Genomic DNA, 24,385 nt, shown 5'->3' with positions numbered 1-24,385 from the left:
TGTTTTAATTTTATTGTAATTTTACTTAGATTTTTATTAGTTTTATTTCTGGCATATTAAGTGACATGATTAGCAGAAAGCCTCCAAATAACTTAATGCATATACCGTGTTGTTTTCATTCATCAGAAATTCAGGTTATGTAATATTGGGTAGATGGTATACAGTGTTCCCTCGATTTTCACGGGTTCGAACTTCGCGAATAGCCTATACCACGGTTTTTCAAAAAACATTAATTAAAAAATACTTTGCGGTTTTTTTCCTATACCATGGTATTTCCCACCCAATGACGTCATATGTCATCGCCAAACTAATAATTTTTGCAAATGTATAACAAAACAATAATTATTGTTAATAAATAATTATGTTTATAAATATCAGGATCACTAAGTGTCTTATTCAATGGTGAGTACCAGTAATAATGGTGAGTAAATGGTTGTTAAGAGAATGGGAAATGGTAATTTAGGGGTTTAAAGTGTTAAGGGATGGCTTGTGATAACTGTCCATAGCCATAAATGGTGTATGTACTTCCGCATCTCTACTTCGCGGAAATTCGAATTTCGCGGGCGGTCTCGGAACGCATCCCCAGTGGAAATCAAGGGAACACTGTATATTTAATATTTTTGTTTGATGTTCTTAAAATTCTCTTTTCCAAACTATGAAGTTAAATGTACATGTTATATAAAACATTCTCAACTCTATATTATTTTTTTATGTTTTACAATTGCAGTTGTTTCTTGTCACTGCTACTGGTTGCTGCTGTGGTCTGGAAAATCAAGCAAACCTGTTGGGCTTCTAGACGGAGAGAGGTAGGAATATTATTTTCACTTTTTTCCCCTCCTTTACGCAGAGAAAATTCTAAACATGCAATCTGCCTGTCTTGCTTGTGAAACTTCTTTGCTGTGGATGATTTGTTTTAAAATGCCAGAACATCGAATTTTCCTTGCATATGGAAATGTAGTTAGTTTGATATATGCTATACAACTTTAAAAATATTATTTCTATATTTGAATTGTTCATTTTAAATTGTGCCTAACCCTGGCAATTTCTCAAGATGACAAATATCTGCTAATTTGAAATGCCTTTAAAAAAAAACCTCATATACACTTTAAGGATATAGAACCACTTTTTTTTTTTTAATTTTTAGTCTGGGTTTATTTTAAATGTATAAAATTCGATGGATTCGATGAATTCACTTCAGTTTCCCTTTTAATTTATCCCTGGTTTTACCAACATTTCTTGAAAACAGCAAACTTGATAAAGATTATTAATTCACAATACACTTTAGATCAGGGGTGGGCAATTAATTTTGCTATGGGGCCGCATAGAAACATAGAAACATAGAAGACTGACGGCAGAAAAAGACCTCTTGGTCCATCTAGTCTGCCCTTTTACTATTTCCTGTATTTTATCTTAGGATGGATATATGTTTATCCCAGGCATGTTTAAATTCAGTTACTGTGGATTTCCCAACCACGTCTGCTGGAAGTTTGTTCCAAGGATCTACTACTCTTTCAGTAAAATAATATTTTCTCATGTTGCCTTTGATCTTTCCCCCAACTAACTTCAGATTGTGTCCCCTTGTTCTTGTGTTCACTTTCCTGTTAAAAACACTTCCCTCCTGAACCCTATTTAACCCTTTAAAATATTTAAATGTTTCGATCATGTCCCCCCTTTTCCTTCTGTCTTCCAGACTATACAGATTGAGTTCATTCAGTCTTTCCTGATACGTTTTATACTTAAGACCTTCCACCATTCTTGTAGCCCGTCTTTGGACCCGTTGGGATGGTTTTAGAGGGCCAGACTAATATAATTAACTCAGTTCTACCCAATACTGTATATAGTATACATATGCTATCTTTTCATAAACAAACAGAATGTTAAGTAATGCAAAGATTTACAATACAATGAAAATATGGAGGACCTAATTACATCATTATTTAATGATGAGATGATGAACTGCAACTAGCAGGGGATACAAAAAAATAAAAATGTTAAGGGTTTGGTTCAAAGTTCTGCTCAGATTAAAGAAATTGGAGTTTGAGAGGGTTGATTAAGCTTGGAGTATTGTTTTGTTTGCTCTTTTTTAACTTTAATTATATTTTATATTTTATATTTAGATACATGAATTTAGGAATTGCTGATCTCTTTTAATAAAGTTAGAAGTATTGATTATAATAAGATATGTAGTAGGTGATACGGATTTGGATTAATGCATAAATGGAATTGAATTTATAATTGTTGGGGAGATTAATGATGTTAATGATTTTTAATTGATTGAAAATAGAGAATATTTAGAATTTTTTCCTTTTTTTCTTTTCTCAAATTGACTAAAATTTAAGATTAATAATTAAGTAAGAAATGTAGACAGGTATTAATTGGCTAAATGTCAGATAGGTTGAAATAATTTTTAAATTTGGTATTAGGTAAATGTGCTATTTAGAAGGGGGGAAGAAGTCTGAAATTCATGTTTTGTTTTTAATTTTCTTTTGTTAACATCTGATTGGTTATACAAGGTTTTATTGGTTTATAGAAAAATGTATAAAGAAAGAAGGAAGCACTTTGGCATAATGGTTAATAAGTTAGAAATATAATTAGTGTTGTACTTTTTGAAGGAACATTAAGGACGGAATTTAATTAAAAGAAAATGTAACTGGATGACAAAATTAGAAAAAAACCTTTTGCAACTCTTTTAATGATTGATATAAGTTACTAACAAAATACCGCATTTTATTCACGGAAAATTAGATGACACACTGTATTGTTTGAAATATGTTGAGAGAAAAATAAACAAAAAATTACCCCCAAAAAAGTCCTCTTGTCCCTCTATTCATTTCATCCTTCCTTCCTTCCTTCCTTCCTTCCTTCCTTCCTTCCTTCCTTCCTTCCTTCCTTCCCTCCCTCCCTCCCTCCCTCCCTCCCACCTTCCTTCCTTCCTCTCCACTTCTCTTTCCCTCCCTCTCTTTCTCTTTTCTTTCTCTCTCTCTCTTTCCCCTCTTTTCCCGCTCTCTCATTCTTTCCCTCCAGGTCTCTCTAATTTCTGTGTATTTCTCCCTCTCTTCCCCCTTCTCTCTCTCATTTGTTTCTCCTCCCTTTTTGCTTTCATTTCTCTCACCTTAATGTCTGTTTATCTCTCTCTTGACTATAGTTATGCAGTTTAATACTACTATCTGTAATATTATCAAGGAATTTCTAAGCCTCCCAGAAGTTTAACCTGTCTAGCTATACAAATCTTTGAAATAACAACAACAACAACAACAACAACAACAACAGAGTTGGAAGGGACCTTGGAGGTCTTATAGTCCAATCCCCTGCTTAGGCAGGAGACCCTACACTACTTCAGATAGATGGTTATCCAACATCTGCTTAAAAACTTCCAGTGTTGGGGCATTCACAACTTCTGGAGGCAAGCTGTTCCACTGATCCACTGTTCTGACTGTCATTGATTTATTGGATTTATATGCCGCCCAACTCTAATAGGACTCATTTTATTGCATGCCTTTTATTGCATGCAATAAGCAGGCAGATTTCCAGAAACCTAGTATTTACTATTGAAAAACAGAACATTGTACGTGTTGTTATGTAATAAAATTTTGGTGTTCATTTTTCATTCATTCAATATTGCAGAGACACAAGATTCACATTTTTCATAGTGATAAAATTGATAGATTGCGAATATAAAAAAAGTTAAGGTAGAATCTTTTTGGTTTCTTTTTTGCTTTCTCCTTGAATTTTGATGAATCAATCATACTTATATACAGGAAAGAATACAATGGTACTTCTACTTAAGAACTTAATTTGTTCCGTGACCAGGTTCTTAAGTAGAAAAGTTTGTAAATAGAAGCAATTTTCCCCATAAGAATCAATGTAAAAGCAAATAATGCGTGCAAACCCATTAGGAAAGAAATTAAAGCTCGGAATTTGGGTGGTAGGAGGATAAGGAAGAAGAGGAGGAGGACAGTCACTGCCCAGAGCGAAGGGTGCGTTTCTTTTCTCTGGGCGCTGGCAGAAGTTTATTCCCTCTCCAAGCGCCCAGAGAGAGGAAAATACTTCATTCACTCTGGACTGCCAAAGTCTTCTTAAGCGCCACCGAAAGGCTCCTCTGGTAGCCCAAAAAAGCCGAGATGGCCGAGATTAAAGGGGGAATGGCAGGAAACTGGCTGGGACTTCGTGCCGCTCTCAAATTTCCTGGGAAATTTTTCCAGGCTCCAGTCAAAAAAATCTTGGAACACCCGGTTCTTATCTAGAAAAGTTCTTAAGTAGAGGCATTCTTAAGTAGAGGTACCACTGTAGATTATTTTTAATTACTGGAAATTGTGAACTGTAGAGTTTTGTTCCTCAACAGTACAAAGTACAAACACTAAGATGTACTCACTATTATTAACAAATTTATATGCCATAATTTTAAATCATATACACATTTTAAAAATAATTTATTGCAGAAACTGTTCATTTCACTAAAGAATAATAATACAACATTAGACAAAAAGGCTAAATGGGAAAGAAAGGAGAAAGTAATTTCTTAGGGTCAACCTTTGTTGTATGTATTACATTTACAAAATAAATATTGGTACCTATTTTACATTAATCTCTTATTTTACAGATATTTGCTGCAAAATAATTGACACTGGTTTTAAGATACAGTATTGAAATTTTAATTATTATTTAAGATGTTTCACTGTTTGATATTGAAAATTGAACACCTATTATATGCCAATGAACATCGCTGTTACATTTGATTTCCTGATTTCCATTTGTATCTATTCTTTTCAAGGAATTGAAAAAAATTCCTTTGCAGTCTGCTTGCATTTTTAGAACCTTGATTAATTAGACATCATCCATATGATAAAACTAGTTTTCTACTTGATGGCAAACATAGAAGGGGTGATTTTTTTTAAATGGATGTGGTTATGCACTATTTAAGACATGTTGATTGAATGTTGAGTTAAAGCTAGCAGCCAAACCAATTAACATAGATGGATACTACACCTTTATATCCCTTGCCATGTGCTACTGGATGGGGAAAAAATTAGTGGGCATTTAACATCTGAACTTTTAGAGAAAATTAAAAAATGAAAATTTGAGGTTTTAGATAATGATTCCTGAAAGGTGTTTTTTCCTTTCATATTTGGACAGCTTTCTATTTTATTATTTTGACTACATCGCTGAACATATTTAATATGCTCTTCTCCTGCAATTAGAATTGTTTTTATAAGATGAGTTTTTGTTAAATCTCAACTGAAGGTGCCTTTGATTTTGAAAGGCTGGTATTATGATAACCAGAAAATAGCATCTATAAATGCGGGAAGCCATAATCGTAGTTGGCAGCAATGTATTGTTGTATGGAGTCTGTGTCCTGCATATTTAATATATGTTTTGGCAAGATAATATGACTATAACTATGTGAGACTAATGGTAATTGGTGTTCTTCATACAACTTACAGATCTGCAGATATATCCAGTTGACAGATTAAAAAATATCGCACTTTCAATTTATTTCTTAAGAATGTTGATTCAAAATTCTTCTCTGAAAGAAAGCAATAAATACATTTTTAAAGAATCTTTGATTTTGCATATTGTCAGCAACAATACATATATTTAAATACAGAACCTTCTTATTTTATAACAATAATATATAACAATAACCATAAAACCACAGCTTAGTTGCCAGAAACCATCTGAAATTTATCTTCTCAAATAACATGCTGGGAAAAAATATGAGATAAAAATATGAGTTTTGAAAATAGTTAACTTAGATTTATTATACAAATATAATGACAACTTTAGTTACATAATTGATACTTTTCCCGTCAGAACCACAGTCATAATTTTTTTTTTAAATTCTCTATGCTGTTCAGAGAAAGCTGTTTTTTAGAATAGGGCATTCCATGATTCTATTGGGCAAAAAAATAATATTGATCAAGAAAAATGCAATTTTTGCAAATTTTTTGCATGTGTCAGTACTTAAAGTATAAATATGAAGTGATAGTTGTATCTAAAAGATTGGACCTTAATATTTCTACTGAAGTATTTTTCAGACAATTTACCTCAACATTCATATTATTCAGCTCACCAATGTTCTAACAGTCAGGCAGTATCTGGTAAAGAGTTCTTAGCAAGGCAGGAATCAGGTTCTCCTTCTCAGGGGAGGCATTTTCAGGCACCTAACTCTAACACAGCATTCATGAATCATGAAGCAATGTTGAAACCCTACCCCAAATTTCCCAAAATCCTTTGCTTTTATACTAGCCAGGAGTGGTATCAAACCCCCCAAAGCCTATTTCCTTTTACCATACAAGTTCTGTTGTCTTCTCAGTAACCTCCTGTATCTAGCATCTAAAGGTGGGTCATCCCCTCTAATGTCTGCTTCATCCTCTGACTGAGACCCCCATTGGTATATTAGCTCCCTCTGGCGGTTCCTCAGGTTCATCCAGGTCAATTTATCCCTCCCTCTCCCTCTCTGCATCAGCTGGCAACCCCACTGGCCCACGGTGTCCAGAGGGGCCTGGGTCACCCTCCTCAAAATCTGACATTACCAGAGGTGGACAAGGAGCTCTCACAACACATATAAAGTATTTTCTTTTAGATCAAGATTTCATGACATTTAAAAGTCCTATTAGATAAGAAAATATTGACTTCTTTTTCTAAGATGCTTTTCTTTGAAGATACTTAATTAAAGATGAAATGGAATTAAAACATTTTCTATGATGCTTTTAATATACTGCTATATTATTTAACAGTATGTTTACATATTTGAAGGTCCTTCTCAAATATTATACCCAGGCAATTTCGATTTAGGAAAGGCTGCTTCTAATACTTTTTTGAAACTTTTCGGTAATTAATTATGAATAATTTCTGATTTTACCTTCCTACATTCCTTAAGTTATTATTATTATTTATTAGATTTGTATGCCGCCCCTCTCTGAAGACTCGGGGCGGCTTAATATTGTCTTAAAGGTGTCTTAATATCAATACTTCCTTTCAGAAGAAGCACTATTTATCTTACAATTTTAATTTAAATAAGGAACAAAATTATACAATTAGATGAACAGAAGGAAATAGGCAGCCAAACAATTTAGCAAAGCTATTTATTGGCAGATTGCTAGATGTTTATCACTAATTCCCCAGGTATTGGATATTAAGCACTCCAGTGCACAAAGTAATATTTATAAAATGTTGAAGTCTTTCAGTGTATTTCTTCAGTCTTGCTGTTTTCACTTTTAATCTCTTCCCAACCTTCGTATCTTAGCTTGTCACAGCCTGTTGTTATCACTACTGTATAATCAACCATGGGTAGCCAAGGGAAATGTGCCAAAATCTATATTCCGCTTCTTCCAGTCTCCCCATTGCCATCCCTTCCTTGGCATGTTAAGGTAACAAAAATGACCAATATACCACCACCATAGACAAGCAGGAAATCACTGATGATGGCTTGACAGCTGCAAAGAAGGGGAAGAACCAGGGATCTGGGAGGTGGAAATTGTCATCAATGCAAAACTGCTTGCCTCCTAACATCAAGTAGCTCAGGACATATTTTTTGAAATTTGAAGCAGTACATATATTTAAAAATCAACAATGACAGTAGCTATGTCCTTGGATGGCAAAAGAAGGAAATAGTTTTGCTGTGGGCATAGAGAAGCTGAATAGTTTAACTCAGGACTGTCAAATTCTGGTCCACAGGCTTGGAATGCTTGGCTGCATAGTTAGAGGTATAACAAGCAGGAAGAGGGAGATTGCGATCCCGCTCTATAAAGCCCCGGTGAGACAACATTTGGAATACTGTGTTCAGTTCTGGACACCTCACCTACAAAAAGATATCGATAAAATTGAACGGGTCCAAAGGCAGGCTACAAAAATGGTGGAAGGTCTTAAGCATAAAACTTATCAGGAAAGACTTAATGAACTCAATCTGTATAGTTTGGAGGACAGAAGGAAAAGGAGGGACATGATCTAAACATTTAAATATGTTAAAGGGTTAAATAAGGTTCAGGAAGGAAGTGTTTTTAATAGGAAAGTGAACGCAAGAACAAGGGGGCACAATCTGAGGTTAGTTTGGGGAAAGATCAGAAGCAACATGAGAAAATATTATTTTACTGAAAGAGTAGTAGATGCTTGGAACAATCTTCCAGCAGACGTGGTTGGTAAATCCACAGTAAGTGAATTTAAACATGCCTGGGATAAACATATATCCATCCTAAGATCAATACAGGAAATAGTATAAGGGCAGACTAGATGGACCATGAGATCTTTTTCTGCGGTCAATCTATGTTTCTATGTTTCTATACCTTATGCACTGGCCATGCCTATGCCTAGTTTAGCAACTGGGGGGAAAAGTCCCGACACTGCTATGATGAGTTTGACCTATAACTTCTTAACATAATTATATTGAATTAATATAATAATATTGAATTATATTAATGTTATATTTCAAAACTATTCTTTGAAACAGTGATTCTTGAACAACCTCTTCCTATTCCTCAAACTGATCTATTCTGATAGCTTCTAGTTTAATGGCTAAAAGATGCCTAAAGCTTAGATGACACGAAACATTGTGATTTTTCTACATATTTTGATTTTCTCTGGATTTTTTTTTAGATTTGGTTAGAGTTTGTAATAAAGGAGGAAAAACAAAGGTAGCCTAGATCTTGGTACTGTTGATATGTATAGCATTAATTTTACAGTCATTGCAGCTGTACTTTTATTAATGTTTTTAATTTAAAAAGTATGCTAGTAGCCAATAGTGACCTAGTGACAAAACAATAGAGAAATAGAAGACACATTCTGTAATATATGTGTAAAACAAGGGAAAGGAATGTAACGGATTAATATGAATTTCAAGTAGATACATAGAAAAATACTCTCATACCATTCTGCATACCATTTTTTAAATTATTGAATAATATGTGCTTGAAGAACTATTTTATGCTTTATTCCTTTTGCCCTCCTTTTATTTTTTATGAGAATAAAATGAGAGAAAATCCATTTTATGCCCTTAGTAAAAAGTTAACAAAGCATTTTATTGCCACCTGGCCATCTGTCTGTCTTAAATGATGATTATTATCTGGGATGTTGATCTTTTTCAGAGTTGATATACATATGCATTCCATTATTCAAAGGAACTTCCCCTACTCTAGATAACTTGCAGTTTCTTTTCAACTTTGTTTACACCTGAATTAAGGCACTATTGTTCAGTTTTTATTAGAATAAAAGGGAAATAGATAACTCCTTCATGGAACAGCTATTTACAGTTAAAATAACTGTGCTATCTACTAAACCCCCTACCCCCCTTCTGCAAAATAGCAATATTGCCAGAGCCAGGTTTTAAGTGGTTTTGAATGAGCTGGCAGTGAAGACAACTTGCTGATATTAAACTTTTCCTTCGCTTCATGCCAGTGGCAATATCATTCCCATGATTATTTTAGAAGGAAGGAAGCCTTCAGGGTTTTGCATAAACTCTCATAAAGTTCACCCCAGTTTCATTTTGATTTCCTATTCCAGTGTTTTAATTAATGCTACCATAAAAAAAATTGTTTTGTTTGTTGTGTACTTCAAGGGACGGTTATTAGTCAGGGAGGCACAGTGGCTGTCCATTGAATCTTTTTAGCAGTAAGTTTCATTTTTCTTGCCAAATTATAAAACTCTCAATAAGATGATCAAAATACATGCATAGTAATCATGTAAAACTATTCATCTACTGATTGAGATATGTGATAATATATAAAAAGCATAACCATTTCATTTCCCTCCTATGAATTTGCATTTTTCCTTGAAGTCTGTTCGGCATAAATTTATCAGTTATGTCTTCCAGATTGAATGAATGTTTCCCAATTTTTGCATTCAGTCTGAGGTGAAACATATGAGAAAACAGAAATAGCCGGCTCAATCTTCTAAATTTTGCAGTTGCCTAAAATTATCAAGGACATTATTTTTAACATATAAGGAGATACAAAATTCATTGTCAAAAACATCAAATTTACAGAAAAGAAAAGTTGAATAAAAATGATTAATTCTATTGTAGTCTTATTATAAAGCATAGAAAATGGTTATTAGGAAATTTTCCAAATAGGTTATTTAATTAAGTTGTGTGGTTTCTTGACTTGCATTGTTCTAAGTGGAACAGTTGTCAGTTTTACACAAGAGTGTCTTTTAATATATTCTTTGGAATTTCATTTAAGCATTTTTTTCTGTTTGTCCTTTGAACATCTGATTTGGGATAAGCTTGGTTTTCACCGTTCATTATACATTAAAGCAGGAAAATAGATTTCAATGAATAATCATTTCCCCACTTTTCTGCACTTTTTATTATTTTAACATTTATTAAGTTGACATGATAATCCAAACATAGCTGCCTCTGAGTGTTTTCCAAATTATATAACATTATATTATACATAATATTCATGTTATTTCATATAATCTAATATATTTCAATTTTCTCAATTCACCTGATTGATTGAACATTTCATGCTGCTATTATAGTTTTCAATAGACATGAAAAATTATATGGTGGATTATATGGTGGATATTATCTTGATACAGTGGTACAGTGTTCCCTCGATTTTCATGGGTTCGAACTTCGTGAAAGTCTGTACCATGGTTTTTCAAAAATATTAATTAAAAAATACTTCAGAGTTTTTCCCCTATACCATGGTTTTTCCCGCCCGATGACATCATATGTCATCGCAAACTTTTGTCCGCCTTTAATAAATACTTTTTTAAATATACTTTAATAAATAAACACGGTGAGTAATAATTTAAATGGTTGCTAAGGGAATGGGAAATTGTAATTTAGGGGTTTAAAGTGTTATATTTTAAGGGGAGGCTTGTGATACTGTTCATAGTCAAAAATAGTGTATTTACTTCAAATCAATGTAAAAGCAAATAATGCGTGCAATTGGGGAAACCATAGGGAGGGTGGGGCCCTGTTTCCTCCCATGGAGGCTTCTCCCTGCCTTTTCTGGCCCTGCTTCCTCCCAGGAGATTCCTAAAGAGGCCCCCATAGAGGCTTCTCCCTGCCTTTTCCGGTTACACTTTTGGAGGCTCGGGTTTGTAAGTGGAAAATGGTTACACAAATACACATGCTAACTCTCTCTCTGTCACACACAAACACAATTTCTTATAAGAATATACTTATACTGTATTAGTATAAACAATTATGTATTGCATATATGTGTGTGTGTGTTTGAATTTATTAATGTAGATATCAGCGTCCCAATTAACATTAGCACCAATAAGTGGCTGACATTAGCACTGATCAATTAATAATTGCAATCTAATTAAATACAATTAGAAACAATTGTATTTAACCCTCTAAGTTGTCTAGAATATACACATGGCATAAGTGAAACTGTTTTATCTTATTGAAGAGTTCTTGCCTGAGGATTTCCTATATATAGTAGTTGTTGGGCTATTGTTTTATTTGAACAAAATCACATCTGAATATAGATTTATTTATTAGCATGTGTACATTCACTTCTAAATAAATGTCACATTTGTCCAAGTTTCAAAGTTTCTTTAAAGCTATAAAATATAGCATGAGAGTACATGCACTGGCTTCTTATGTGTTCCAAAATAAAGCTTGTGTATTTCTCATTTAATGAATCCATATATAAAATTACTACTTTCAGATTTATAGTGCAATTCATGGACACTTCTTAATCTGAGAGAGAAAAATAATGGATCACTTAGTTACAAGTCTAGTGAACAGTTTGAAGAAGAACCCATATATCTAAAAGAAACTGGATGACACAAAATCTTTGTTTAGACACTTCGAAGATCATCTTGCTGTTTTCTAATGTTTACCTTTTTTACCTTCTTGACAACACATCTGTCAATTTTTGTGAAACTGGGATCACCAGCCCTCACTTCCTTTGCACTTCATTCTCAAATGTAATGCAAAAACTAACTATCAAGTCAAAATCTCTTGACAAATACTCATGTGCAGGAATGTCCCCATGTTGGGAGAGGTCAAAATAATAAATATGGTTATCAAAAGCACAGAATCAAAGCTTTGTAAAATTTCTGACTGTGAAAATCATTGAGTATGTGAAAATGGACTCTTACAGTGATGACCATAATAACCCAGGAAAATATTCAGCTTCTTGGATGTATAGTACATGCATTCTGAAGCACTTTCCCCTTCTATTTCCAACTTTCTGTTCCCAAACTCTGTACTTCCCTAGTAATGAGTCAGTGTAGATCGAATCGAGAATGAATGATCAGTATAAAAACACTACAGTGGTACCTCGACATATGAGTTTAATTCGTTCCAGACCCGAACTCGTAAGTCGATCAACTCGCATCTCGAACAAATGCCTTTAGACTTTCTTTTTCGCGCCGAGATAACTGGAAGCAAGGAGATTCTTGTGCCGCCTAGTGGAAGCTCGGCTCGTATCCCAAATTTGAGCTCGGGTGTCGAACAGAAATTTCGCTCACGTAGCGGCTCGTAACTTGGAATACTCGCATGTGGAGAAGCTCATATATAGAGGTACTACTGTATTTGGAAGTGGTTTGGACATATAGAAAGAATGTCTGGTAATCAAGTCACAGTGCAAATTTAGGATAAAATGACTGAGTCAAGAAAAAAAGGGAAGGGAAAGAAAATTAGGACTGCACTGAATAGGAAAGATCTTTGAAAAGAAGAGTTAGGGTTTAAGAATCAAATGAATTCATGTGTGGATATAAAAATAAGGATAGATTGCAAGAATATGGAGAACAAAAAAGCTCAATTTGTTTTTTCCTTTTGAATTTATTCATTTTTCAATATATAAATAATAAACTTTTTTAACGGTACTGTATCATATGTATGATATGGTTATTTACACTTATTTCTATACTTCTTTATTTTTCTGCTCTAACCAATTATACCATCTATTCTACACCCCATAAAATTATGTTTCCTCTCTGCCTTTCATTTCCAATGAGAGCCTGTACATCTCTGCACATTTGAATATTTTATGTATAATCCTTACTGGTATATTTTCAAGTTTCCAATATTGAGTGTATACAGTTGTTGCTGAGGTTATTATTTGTGGAATGATGTACTGGATTTGTTTCTTTATCTCGTTGTTAATGATTCCTAATAGAAATAGTTTCTACTTGTTTAAATTCTACTTGTTCAGAGATCAATTTCTTTTCTTTCTCTTACATCATGACATTAATTTACTTTTCTTATTATTACTTATTCCTTTTTTGAGTTTTGCTTCCTTCCTTCCTTCCTTCCTTCCTTCCTTCCTTCCTTCCTTCCTTCAATCATCCATCCATCCATCCATCCATTCATTCATCAAGTTTAACAAGTTTAAAAGCCTGCCATCTCATGCAAAAACAACTTTGGCATTGTACAATAACACAATTGGCATACAAAGAATTATTATTTTAAAAATTAGAGACAACAGTAGATATTAACAACAATGGACTCACTTCAGTAAGCCCTGGGGGTCCCAGCCTCATGACACACCCAGGGTTTGAGGCACTTCTAAAAATCAATAGGGTTAGAATTAGCCTTACTTGGTGGGGGAATGTTACACAAGATGGGTGCCACAGCATAGTTTGTTGCTTTCCACAAACAGGAATAATATAGTGGGTAAAAAAAGAAATCAATAACATTGCTAGAGAGGTGAAACAACCAGATGCTACCTTTGGGGGATTCAACAAATGAGGGCATTTGAGTAATAACAGAAAGACTTTACTATGGCTGCAGTGTCATCATTCTCACAAGACTAGTCATGGCTGCTGTTTGGCAGGTTTGTCAGGCCTTCTAGGTTCCAACCTCTCTTATCATTATGGGTTTTGACATTTATGTCAAAAAAAGCAAAGAAAATATGGTAACCAGAATCTGCAAAGGGAGAAAATGCAGACTGGTAAATTATCCTCAAGAGAACTCCTTACACCCTGATGGTGAACCTATGACACGGATGCCACAGGTGACACGTGGAGACATATCTGAGGTCACGTGAGGTGTTCCCCTATGTCAGCTCCAACACATATGTTTGCTCTGGCTAGTTGATTTTGGGCTTTCCAGAGGGCAGGGGGAAGTCACGCCTCCTGAAGCCTGGGAAAGGCGAAAAATGGCACAACAGATCTATTGAAAGTTCAGAAACAAACTTCCGGTAGGCCCGTTGAGCCCGCTTTTTGCCATCCATTGGCTCTGGAGGCTTCAGTGAGATCTGCGTGCATGCATGGGGGGGAGCACAGAGGAGGTTGCGCATGGATGCATGTGGAGAGGGCATTGAATTATGGGTGTAGGCACACACGTGCGTGCTATCATCGGCACTCGCATCCTTTTGGCACCCGAGCAAAAAAAGGTTCGCTATCACTGATCTAGAGAATCTTCTGAACGATAGTACATTGATGATTTTTCTACCCCTCTTTATTTTTGTAAATAATTGCTTATATATTCCACTGTACTTTTTTAACCTTGAAAATATCTAAGTCTATTGTGGATTCACTGTAGCTATTTTATCTAATTGGTAATAGATAAAAAGCTATTTGTTATGGTGACTAAATCCAAAGCTGCTTAATAGAAATCTGAACTTAATGTTCACATTCAGAGTTATTTTAAATCTTTAGGTTGCGCTGTTTATTATATACTTTTGAATAGTGGCTGCAATGTGACCTATTTAATACATTTATGCTTTTCAGATAGCTATTTTAAGCTTTTTTGCATGTTTAGGATATTTTTGCTTGCTGGCTTTTTCTACTCAATATTGCCTGTCTTGAAATCTCTTATGCCAGAGCACTTATGAAAGCACAGCTCAGCAACAGTTAAAAAAATATAACCATTGATATTTTAAGTTCTTTTGATATGCAACGTTTTTGTTTATTTTATTTAATATGTATAACTCACAGAAAAACCTCTTATAACAGTTTCTTTGATGTCTAATGTGAGGCAGGGCCTGAAACTAAATAAGGGGAGTAAAGGAAATGTGGTTATTGACTGAATAGCTATGCTTCCATTTGTGACAAAACATTGCCAGTATATGCCCATTGTAGATACAAGAGAGACGGAATTAGAGTTGATACATTGGTTATATTGAAATGAATCAGGACGTTTTAGCCCAGAAATCTGTTTCAGAATATGAAATATGCACATCTAAGTCAAATGAAAAGAGTTCCAATTGTTAAATTGTAGAAGTATTATTATTTTTTATCTATTTTTATTTATTCGATTTTTATTCCGCCCTTCTCCTTAGACTCAGGGCGGCTTACAACATGTTAGCAATAGCACTTTTTAACAGAGCCATCATATTGCCCCCACAATCTGGGTCCTCATTTTACCCACCTCGGAAGGATGGAAGGCTGAGTCAACCTTGATTAGCTGTGGAAGTGTTTCAAAAAACAGTATAAATGGTAGAGTCTGATTTTTAAATGATTATAATCACTTACTACCATAGGCTATAAAATTAAAATGGTCTAAGTGCTGCTTTGTGACAGAGATATAGAGACTAATTTTACATAAACACATAACTTTACAAAATTAACTGACTTATTCAGGCCTGTGTATTACACTTTTGTTCTTTCTGTTGAACAAGCTTATAACATTGGAGTCATTTTGTAGATATTGTGGTATCCATTTCTCTCTTATGGATGCAGTATGTTCTCTTTTTGCTTCATTGTATTTTTTTTTCCAACTTGTGTTCATTTCTCTGTTTTATTTGGACATGGATTTGATTGCCTTTTGTGTCTAATCCAACATGGTCTAAGAGAAACCTCAGTTACAATCCACTGGCACAAATTAGTCTTGGTCACAATGCATTGATATTTGGAAGCAATGGAAATTCTTAAATAGGTCATTATTCCCATATAACCTTTTCCTAAAATGTTTTCTGTGCAATTTACTTTTTTAATAAAAAAATTTATATTGGATTATTTACATTGAGATTATGTCAGAAATTCTGGACTGAACTCTCTATAAGCAAGTTTGGAATTTAAGAGAATCTGGCTGCATCAATTCAATGACTTTGACTGTCATCCTTGATTTATCATTCTCCTCGAAGCAGGACAGCTTCATGAGAGTTCATAATAATATGGGACATAGTGACACATGACAAATTTGTATATAACTAAGATCTGGGTGCAACCTTTATGTATTTTGTGCCATTTTCCAGTTGTTACCCTGGTGACATAGCAACATGGTTTCTTATTTCAGAAAGAGTATTTTGAAATTTAGCCATTATTATGACATATTTTATATGAAGCTCCTATTAGGCTACTACTGGGTATGCTATACACTAACCAATATAATGCAAGAATCAAGACAAAGAGCCATTCATTTTTCAACAAGGAGCTCTTTATTAAATAGGAATTTAAAGATGAAAATTCACATGATAGCTGCTCCATTGATAATGAATTCAGGATGTGACTGGATTATTTCAAAGGGTCACTAAAAATTCTGCTGTCCTCTTGAGGAAAAAAAACATAACCGAGATACAGAAATTGACCAGAGTTAATTACTGGTTATTTTGGTTAATTGCAAATACCAAAATATGTACCAATAGAGGTAGATTTTTCTTCATTAGTTAATAAATATTTGATATATATGGTTTTGTAAATATAAACCCTTTCTTGATGTCACTAATTAAATATGTACTAAATATGCATTTCTTTTATACAGCTGGCAATGGCAAAGCTTACAGCTTGGCTAAATTACAACTAATAGTTAACCACTTCATTCAGCAGTGGAATATGATTGTATTTTATTCAGTTATTAAAACAGTCTTAATACCTTTCAATTTCTCACTGAGAAAGGAAAACAGTATGGTGGAAGAAAGGAATAAAGATGGTGGACTTGCTGACTATTCTGTAATTGTGGCAAATGGATCATGCAGGAACTTCTTACATATTCTTATTTCATGTCATTGGGCATTTTATTGAGAAAGTCAGACTGTTCCTTCAGAATATGTATGTATGTGTGTATGTATGTATGTATCACATGTTTTTGATGAATTTTTAAAATTAAGGGAGACTAGAATAGCACTATTTCGGCCTTGTTCTGGCTTCATCAAGTAGCCATACACTTACTGGGATTTGATCCTGCAGCCTCTGCCAGAGAATTAACCTCTAGGCCACAGAATCTGATTCCTTCAGCTTTGTGCCAGGGAAGGGTTATATGTTTGGGTTTTTTTCTGTTGGATCACTCTGATATGTTGAAGGAGCGTCACAGCTTCCTTTTTGCCTTTAGGCCCAACCCAGGGCAATTTCCAAGGCATTTAATTTGTTCATATCTGACCAACTATATTCTGTATGTGTCACATGTTTTTGCTGAATTTTAAAATTAAGGGAGACTAGGATAGCACTATTTCGGCCATGTTCTGGCCACATCAGCTAGTCATACCCTTACTGGGATTTGATATTTATTTATTTGTTTGTTTGTTTGTTTGTTTGTTTGTTTATCCATCCATCCATCCATCCATCCATCCATCCATTCATTCATTGGTTCATTGATTCATTCATTCATTCATTCAATTTTTATGCCGCCCTTCTCCTTAGACTCAGGGCAGCTTACAACATAGAATAGAATAGAATAGAATTTTTATTGGCCAAGTGTGATTGGACACACAAGGAATTTGTCTTGGTGCATATGCTCTCAACGTACATAAAATAAAATATACATTTGTCAAGAATCATGTGATACAACACTTAATGGTTGTCATAGGGGTCAAATAAGCAATAGCACTTTTTAACAGAGCCAGCCTATTGCTCCCACAATCCGTGTCCTCATATATAACTTTTGGATGTACATAAGATCTCTCAGACAAATGAGAATTATTTTCTTACAGAGCAAATGGAATCGGGACATGGATGCCATTTAAAAGAATTAAAAGCTATGTGGCATGCAATAGATTGGCACCAAGTTAGGACTGCCAGTAAGGTTTTATAAAGCTGACTAGCTGATGACTAGCTCCTTGTTACTGAAAGAAAGAACTGGGGATGATGGATCAATTAGATCATGCAAAGATGCATGATTTTAAAATCTCTGATGATAATAATTTGTTCATAACTGGGAACAGAACAGTTTAAGGACAGGCAGAGAGAATTGTACTGTGCAATAAAAAATGAAATGCAGAACTTAAACTGTAAATATGATTCATAGTCAAGTATTTAGTTGACACTATCCGCAGTGGCACAATTCTGTTATTTCTTTGTTTTTCATGTCACATTGTTGTCCCCCCAGAGCTGTCAGATGGAAAACTCAAGGGATCTAAAAAGAAATCGGGTTGCTGAATCTAGCCAACAGAACAACCAAGGGACATTACCTGTTTATGTTCCTTTCTCTTTGTTGAGAATTTAATGTCATGGAAATCCTTCATATGCACATGTTTTCTGTGAACTTCACATAACATGGGGCAGTAGAAGGACTTCACAAAAATGTCTGCTGCTTTTGTAGTGTCAAAAATACCAAGCGTTTCCCCCCCCCCCCCCCCTGTAGCATGATACTTAGCCTGAGGACTTTTCAGTCTCAATTGTATTACAACATTACAAATCACTAGAAAATTACAAAGGAGTTCAGGAGGAAGTGGTAAAGCTCAGGATATTCATAAATTATCACATGTCTGACAGCAGAGTTTAAAGCACTATTTTTAAAATGTTCTTGTCTTCTATTTAGGTTGTAAATGCAAAGCGCCTGCCTTAGTATAGCAGTATTTAAATGTCTGAAGGGCGGCAACCTGTTCTAACGCGCTCTGGCATTTCATCGGAAAATTGAAAAAAAACATTAAATACTGCTATATCCTTCCATTCCCCACCACCTAGTTAGAGCTGAAGAAGCTTCTTGGATGAGAAGTGAAATGTCTTCAAAGGAAAACAAGAAAGTGTAGTTGCCTCTTGAAAAAGCACCTTTGAGACAACTATGACCTGGATGATCAAGAATCTCCATAGACAATATAAAGAAGTATCTGTCTAATATTATTTTAGAAGGTCATGATTATCTGTAGAAAAAAAAAGAAGGAAGGAAGTGTATATTCACTTCCAGTTCTCATAAAATCCCTAAAGGTTTTAGGAGGAACAATGGAAGGAGAATAGCCTTCAACTGCTTATGCACTATAGTATTTTGCAATGGGTTGTCAATTAGATTTCCTAATCTGCATCTGCCAATATAGCATATTTTCCTATATAACATACTATTTCAAGACAACTCTATTTCATTTATATATTTTTCCAGGAGTAATTCTGAATTATACATGTATTTAAGGTTGCAGTTCCTTCTGAACTAATGAAATTGTAAAGAATATAACAGAAAGTTTGGATAATAGTATTAAAAACTAAGGCAAAGTGTCAGATCTTGATTGATCGCAGAAGCTAAGCATTTATTGGTCTTAGTCTTAGAAGCTGAACAATTTAATTCTTAGCATGAAGGAACATCTTAAAATTATAGGTCTCTTGGGTAAAGTTAGACGTTAAAGCGCCCCATAAAAAGACACATAGAAAATCACTTCTGTAACATTTTAGAAAACTGCATGGATGAAGTCACCAGAAGGATAATTTTAGTTTAATTGTTTTATGATTCTAGCATTTATCAGATTGAAACATTTAGACTTAGGTTTCTGACACCTTAAAGGAATTAATTGTAAAAGGTCATAACTGATTGCTTAGGACTGCTATATGTGTGTGAGGTTATGTGCTATTATATGCTTTTTGTATATGGATTTTATTCACAAGTTATTGGATGGCTAGCATTATTTACAAGGAATAAAATGACTTATCTTTAGTCTTGAGACTTTGAAAATATTTCTACTATTTGATGTACAATATTAATATACTGATATTATTTCCAAATGTGCAGTTCTATAAAGAAAAAAAATTGTGTTTATGTCTGAAAAATGAATCACCAAATTTCTAGTATTCAGTGGAAACTTTCCAGAAGATTGTTAAAATGTAGGAAAAATGATATTTATAGTTCAGAAATTCATTGCTTTTGCCCATTCTGAACATTAATAAAACAATTTAGTGATAGCCAATTTCATTGGCATAATGAATATGGATAAGAAAGTTCATTTTTCTTTAAATAAACCAATAGCTATTGAATTCCTTTGGAATACTAAATATAGAAAATGAATGTTCAGTAGAAATTGTAATATACTCTCTATACTGATAATGATATCCTATGCACAGTTATGATAATTTTATAAGTACAAGCTACTGTTTTTCAATCAATTATACATTACAATATAATAATATTCTTATTATAATAAAAGCTATTGCATTCTAGATTAGTGAATTGTATTGTATCACTTAGTAATATTGAGGTGATGCACCCGTTTCATTTCTGTACAATAGAATACCTGAAATCCTGCAGTAAGCAAATCCTGGATGTCAATAGCCACCCTTCCCCTCTCCCACCATCATCATCTTGACTTTTGCCTGGTGCAGAATCTGAAGTCTGATGCCCTGGATCAGGATGCCCTGGATCAGTGATGGCAAATCTTTTTTTCCTTGAGTGCCAAAAGCATGCGCATGTCTGCTATCGCACACATGCACACATGCCCATAGCCATAATCCAATGCTTCCATGCACCCCGCCTCTGTGCATACATGCAAGACCCCCTCACTGCCCCCTGCACATGCACACATGACTGCTCCTCAGCACCCTCACTTCCAGTGAGGCTGGTAGATCTGTTTTTGAGGAAAATGGCTTCTCCCCCACCCCCCGAAGACCCTCCAGAAGCTGGAAATGATTTATTTCCCAACTTCCAAGGGGGGCAGTAGGCCTATATTTCACCCTCTCCAGTCTCCAGAGGCTTTTGTAGAGCCTGGGGAGGGTGAAAACACCCTCCCCCACCTCCCAGTGGCCTCATGAAGGCCAAAAAAGCCCTCTCAGAGCCTGTGCTGAAGCTAAAAATCATCTGGCCAGCGCACATATGCATGCTGGAGTTGAGCTAGGGCAACGGCTTGCATGATATTTATTTATCTATCTATCTATCTATCTATCTATCTATCTATCTATCTATCTATCTATCTATCTATCTATCTATTTTGTCCAATACACAATGAGGGTTTTAGTGGGTATATATATATATATATATACACACACACATAGTAAAATACATGATGAAGGTTATAGAGGAGATACTCATATTAAAATATATCTAAGAAAGAATAGAAGGCTTCATAGGCCACCTGCGACACCCGTTCTGTAGGTTCGCCATCATCGCCCTAGAACAAGAGAAGCAACAAACGAAAGATTGTACAGTTCACTGAACTCTGATTCTACAGTGAACAGCAAATGTATAAGTTATATTTGACTGTTACTGCATATTTTCTAAGTCATCTTTCTCTGATATTTATTTTTTTGCAATAATCTTTCTCTTATATAAATTTCTTTCCATTCATATTGTCTTTTGCGTCATTATTTCACCAAGTGTCCTTTAAAATTACAGCTATAATTATCATAATATTAAGCACATTTTGTCTAAGCATAACATATTTTGTTAGTTAACGAACTGCACCCGTATCACTTTGTAATTCTTTTTATATTATTCCATATAGCTTCCTTTTCCTCTTTCTTTATATCTGTTCTCCATTCAGTGGGAATATCTACTTGCTTCACTTTCACTCTGTTTCTTTAAATTCTTTCCTTTTCTTGCTTTTCCTTGACTATCCCCCAAATGATAGTTTGAATGTTCAAACTATTGCATCATTTCACTCATTTCACATGCTAGTAAAGTTATACTTAAAATCCTACAAGCTAGGCTCCAGCACCATGTTGACCGAGAACTACCAGAAGTACAGGCAGGATTTCTAAGCAGCAGTGGGATTATAGATCAAACTGCTAACATACACTGGATCATGGATAAAATTAGGGAGTTGCAGAAAAAACATCTACTTCTGCTTCATTGACAATCTGGATCACAACAATTGTGATGGGTCCTATCTGGCTTCCCAACTAACAACAACCCCCCCAAAGGTCTGTTTTACCAAACTTGTTGTTTTTCAATATTTTGTTATAAATATTCTGACCAATCATGTTTTACATTTACATTAATTCTTTTGCCATGTGCACAGATCTATTCAATAGCACATAAATTGACTTCCCCTTTTATTCCAGTTGGCACTCTTCTTCTAGTTTCCTAGCACAGAGGTGACATTGATGCTGGTGTCTTATACTTCCCTTTTTCGAAGATATCTTATGGATAACCTCCAAGTAGTTAAATCTCTTGCTGTCTGCCAAGAGATAACCTCCAGCTGTTTATTATCTTAAGGACATTACAGGATAGAACTGTAAAATCACAATTTTATGCAAAGCTATGTAATAGTAATTAAATCTATGGTCATTTACTCTACCTAGAGCTACCTTTTATAGTACATACTTTATAATATTAATATATTAAATTAGAACTTAAGTGCCGGGGCATCTCTATTTTAGAAATGTCACCATAAATTATCCAATTGTTCTAATAACTTAGTCAATTAATGTTGTCTTTTCTAAATTTCTTTTACTATCTTGTCACTTTATTGGTTATTTATTTTATTCTAATAGGTCTATAAAATTGTATGCAATTTTTGTTACTGGCTGTAATAAAGATAATTGAATTCTCTAACATCTTTTTGAAACAGACTTTACACATGCTTACCAAACAATTTTCCTTCTCAGTCATCCTCTGAATAGCCAATGAAATGTTGAATGACTTTCCATGCCGAATGTATCATCTTGTGACACATTCTTGATGCTTACAGAATCACTTTTTCCCATGGATTTCATTTATTCATAAAAGGCTTTTTATTAAGGTAGACAAGGAATAAACTAGGTTATCAGCTTTCATTGATCTCATGTCACGTGCAGCATTTTCTGCCAGCAATAAAGACAATAGTGCTGGTTTTGCTACTTTTAGGCCAGCTTTCCACTACTGTAATAAAAATTGATTTACACATACAAGCTAGGATCTCTAATCTAGAGGCTATTCTGCAAACCATCATCTTGTTGCCCCTTGTTAACTAGTAAGCACATTTGCAATATGCAGACACACTGGCAATCAGGATACAGAAATTGTTAATTAAAATAAGCAAATGTGGGCAGAATAACGGCTGAGTGAAGCAAATATAAAAATGTAGAATTTTGAAAATGTGCTTTAGCTAGTATTCCTATTGTAGTGTGGAAAGTTTTTCAAAACAAGATTCTTATGTCACCATCAAACAGTAAATTGCAGACTGCAGAGAACATATCTCCTCCATGTAAAAGGTGCCTGAGAACCTTATAAAATTGAAGATAATCCTTAAGGCTATCAGGTTGGTTAAGGTCATCATAATATAAAGCTGGTCCATGGAATAAATAAACCATGTGTGCCTCTTGGATTGGCTGGATTTTATTTATTTATTTAAGAAAATGTATATGGCTGCCTAATTCACTCGCAATGACTCCAGGTGGCTTACAAAGATAAAAACCCAATATAAAAAAACAATAACAAAAAATAATGCCCTATCCCCTTTTTACCTAAGTTTATTTGAGTAAAGAGGGTACAGAAATTACCATTATATAAATTCTTTCATATAAAATATGTTCTAATGTTCATTAATACTCTTGAGTAGAGATGAAATCATTTCATAAAATTGCAGGCTGCTGTGCAACAAAAGTTTGTTCAGTGTGTTTTTCTCTACTTTTCACCAACTGAATTTATACAATGTATTTATTAAAGCCTTTTTTCTTTTCAACTTTTGTCATTTTTAATATCCTTTTAGTTCTGGCTAGCCTAATATTACTTTAGATTGAGTTCTTGTGAAAAGCCTGGTATAAGCCTGGTATAATATTTGCAAATGGATTCTGTACCAGTTAAATGGAAAAAAAGTGTATTGAGGAACTTTTCCCCCCAACACACACAAATGTATTAGAATTAAGTAGGTAAATAGGCATTGCTGTCTAGCTTAAATTGCATAGTTGTCCAACCTTGAAATTTGAGACAGGAATTTAACCAAATATATCTTTGAAAATATACCAATATTCTATATTGCTTGAATTCATTAATTCTTTTAATTTGCTATCACTCTAAAGTATAGTTCTAAAGTTTATGTTCTAAAATAACTTATGACTTTTATGTATATTCAGTGGAAGAATATAATTTATTAGAAAGTCTCTCATAAATTGTGTTGTGATGTTCCAATTTTCAGTCCCCACTTGCAAATATGATTACCACTGTATAGCAAATGACCTTTCTTATAGATTCTCTTTGAATGGAATAAAATTACTGAACAAGTCAGGTATTTAAAATTCATCCAGACAACTTTTTATGACAGCGTACTTGTAGAACCGGCAGACAAACTGACTAAATTTCAAATGATACCAATTATATATGACATTTCTTTTAACATTACATCATGAGGAATTTAGCATTTAACTGGTTGCATTAGATATGTATCATTTTCTCCTTTTTTGTAATATCAACATCCTGCAGGAATATTATCTC

General features: G+C 34.2%; 1 protein-coding gene across 2 annotated transcripts in view; it reads left to right on the top strand.

Annotated features, from left to right (window-relative positions):
* The window catches only part of ATRNL1 (attractin like 1), a 578,768-nt gene that overhangs the window by 278,172 nt on the left and 276,211 nt on the right, over positions 1–24,385 (top strand). For both annotated transcript variants that reach the window (XM_070752642.1, XM_070752643.1), the window contains exon 26: positions 728–806. In XM_070752642.1, coding sequence (XP_070608743.1) covers positions 728–806 — 79 coding nt within the window. The remainder of the gene's footprint in view (positions 1–727; positions 807–24,385) is intronic.

The sequence above is a fragment of the Erythrolamprus reginae genome, chromosome 5 (assembly GCF_031021105.1).
Source record: "Erythrolamprus reginae isolate rEryReg1 chromosome 5, rEryReg1.hap1, whole genome shotgun sequence".
Classification (NCBI taxonomy): domain Eukaryota; kingdom Metazoa; phylum Chordata; class Lepidosauria; order Squamata; family Dipsadidae; genus Erythrolamprus; species Erythrolamprus reginae.
Note: the sequence above shows the minus strand (reverse complement) of the source record. Positions and strands in the feature narration are given on the sequence as shown.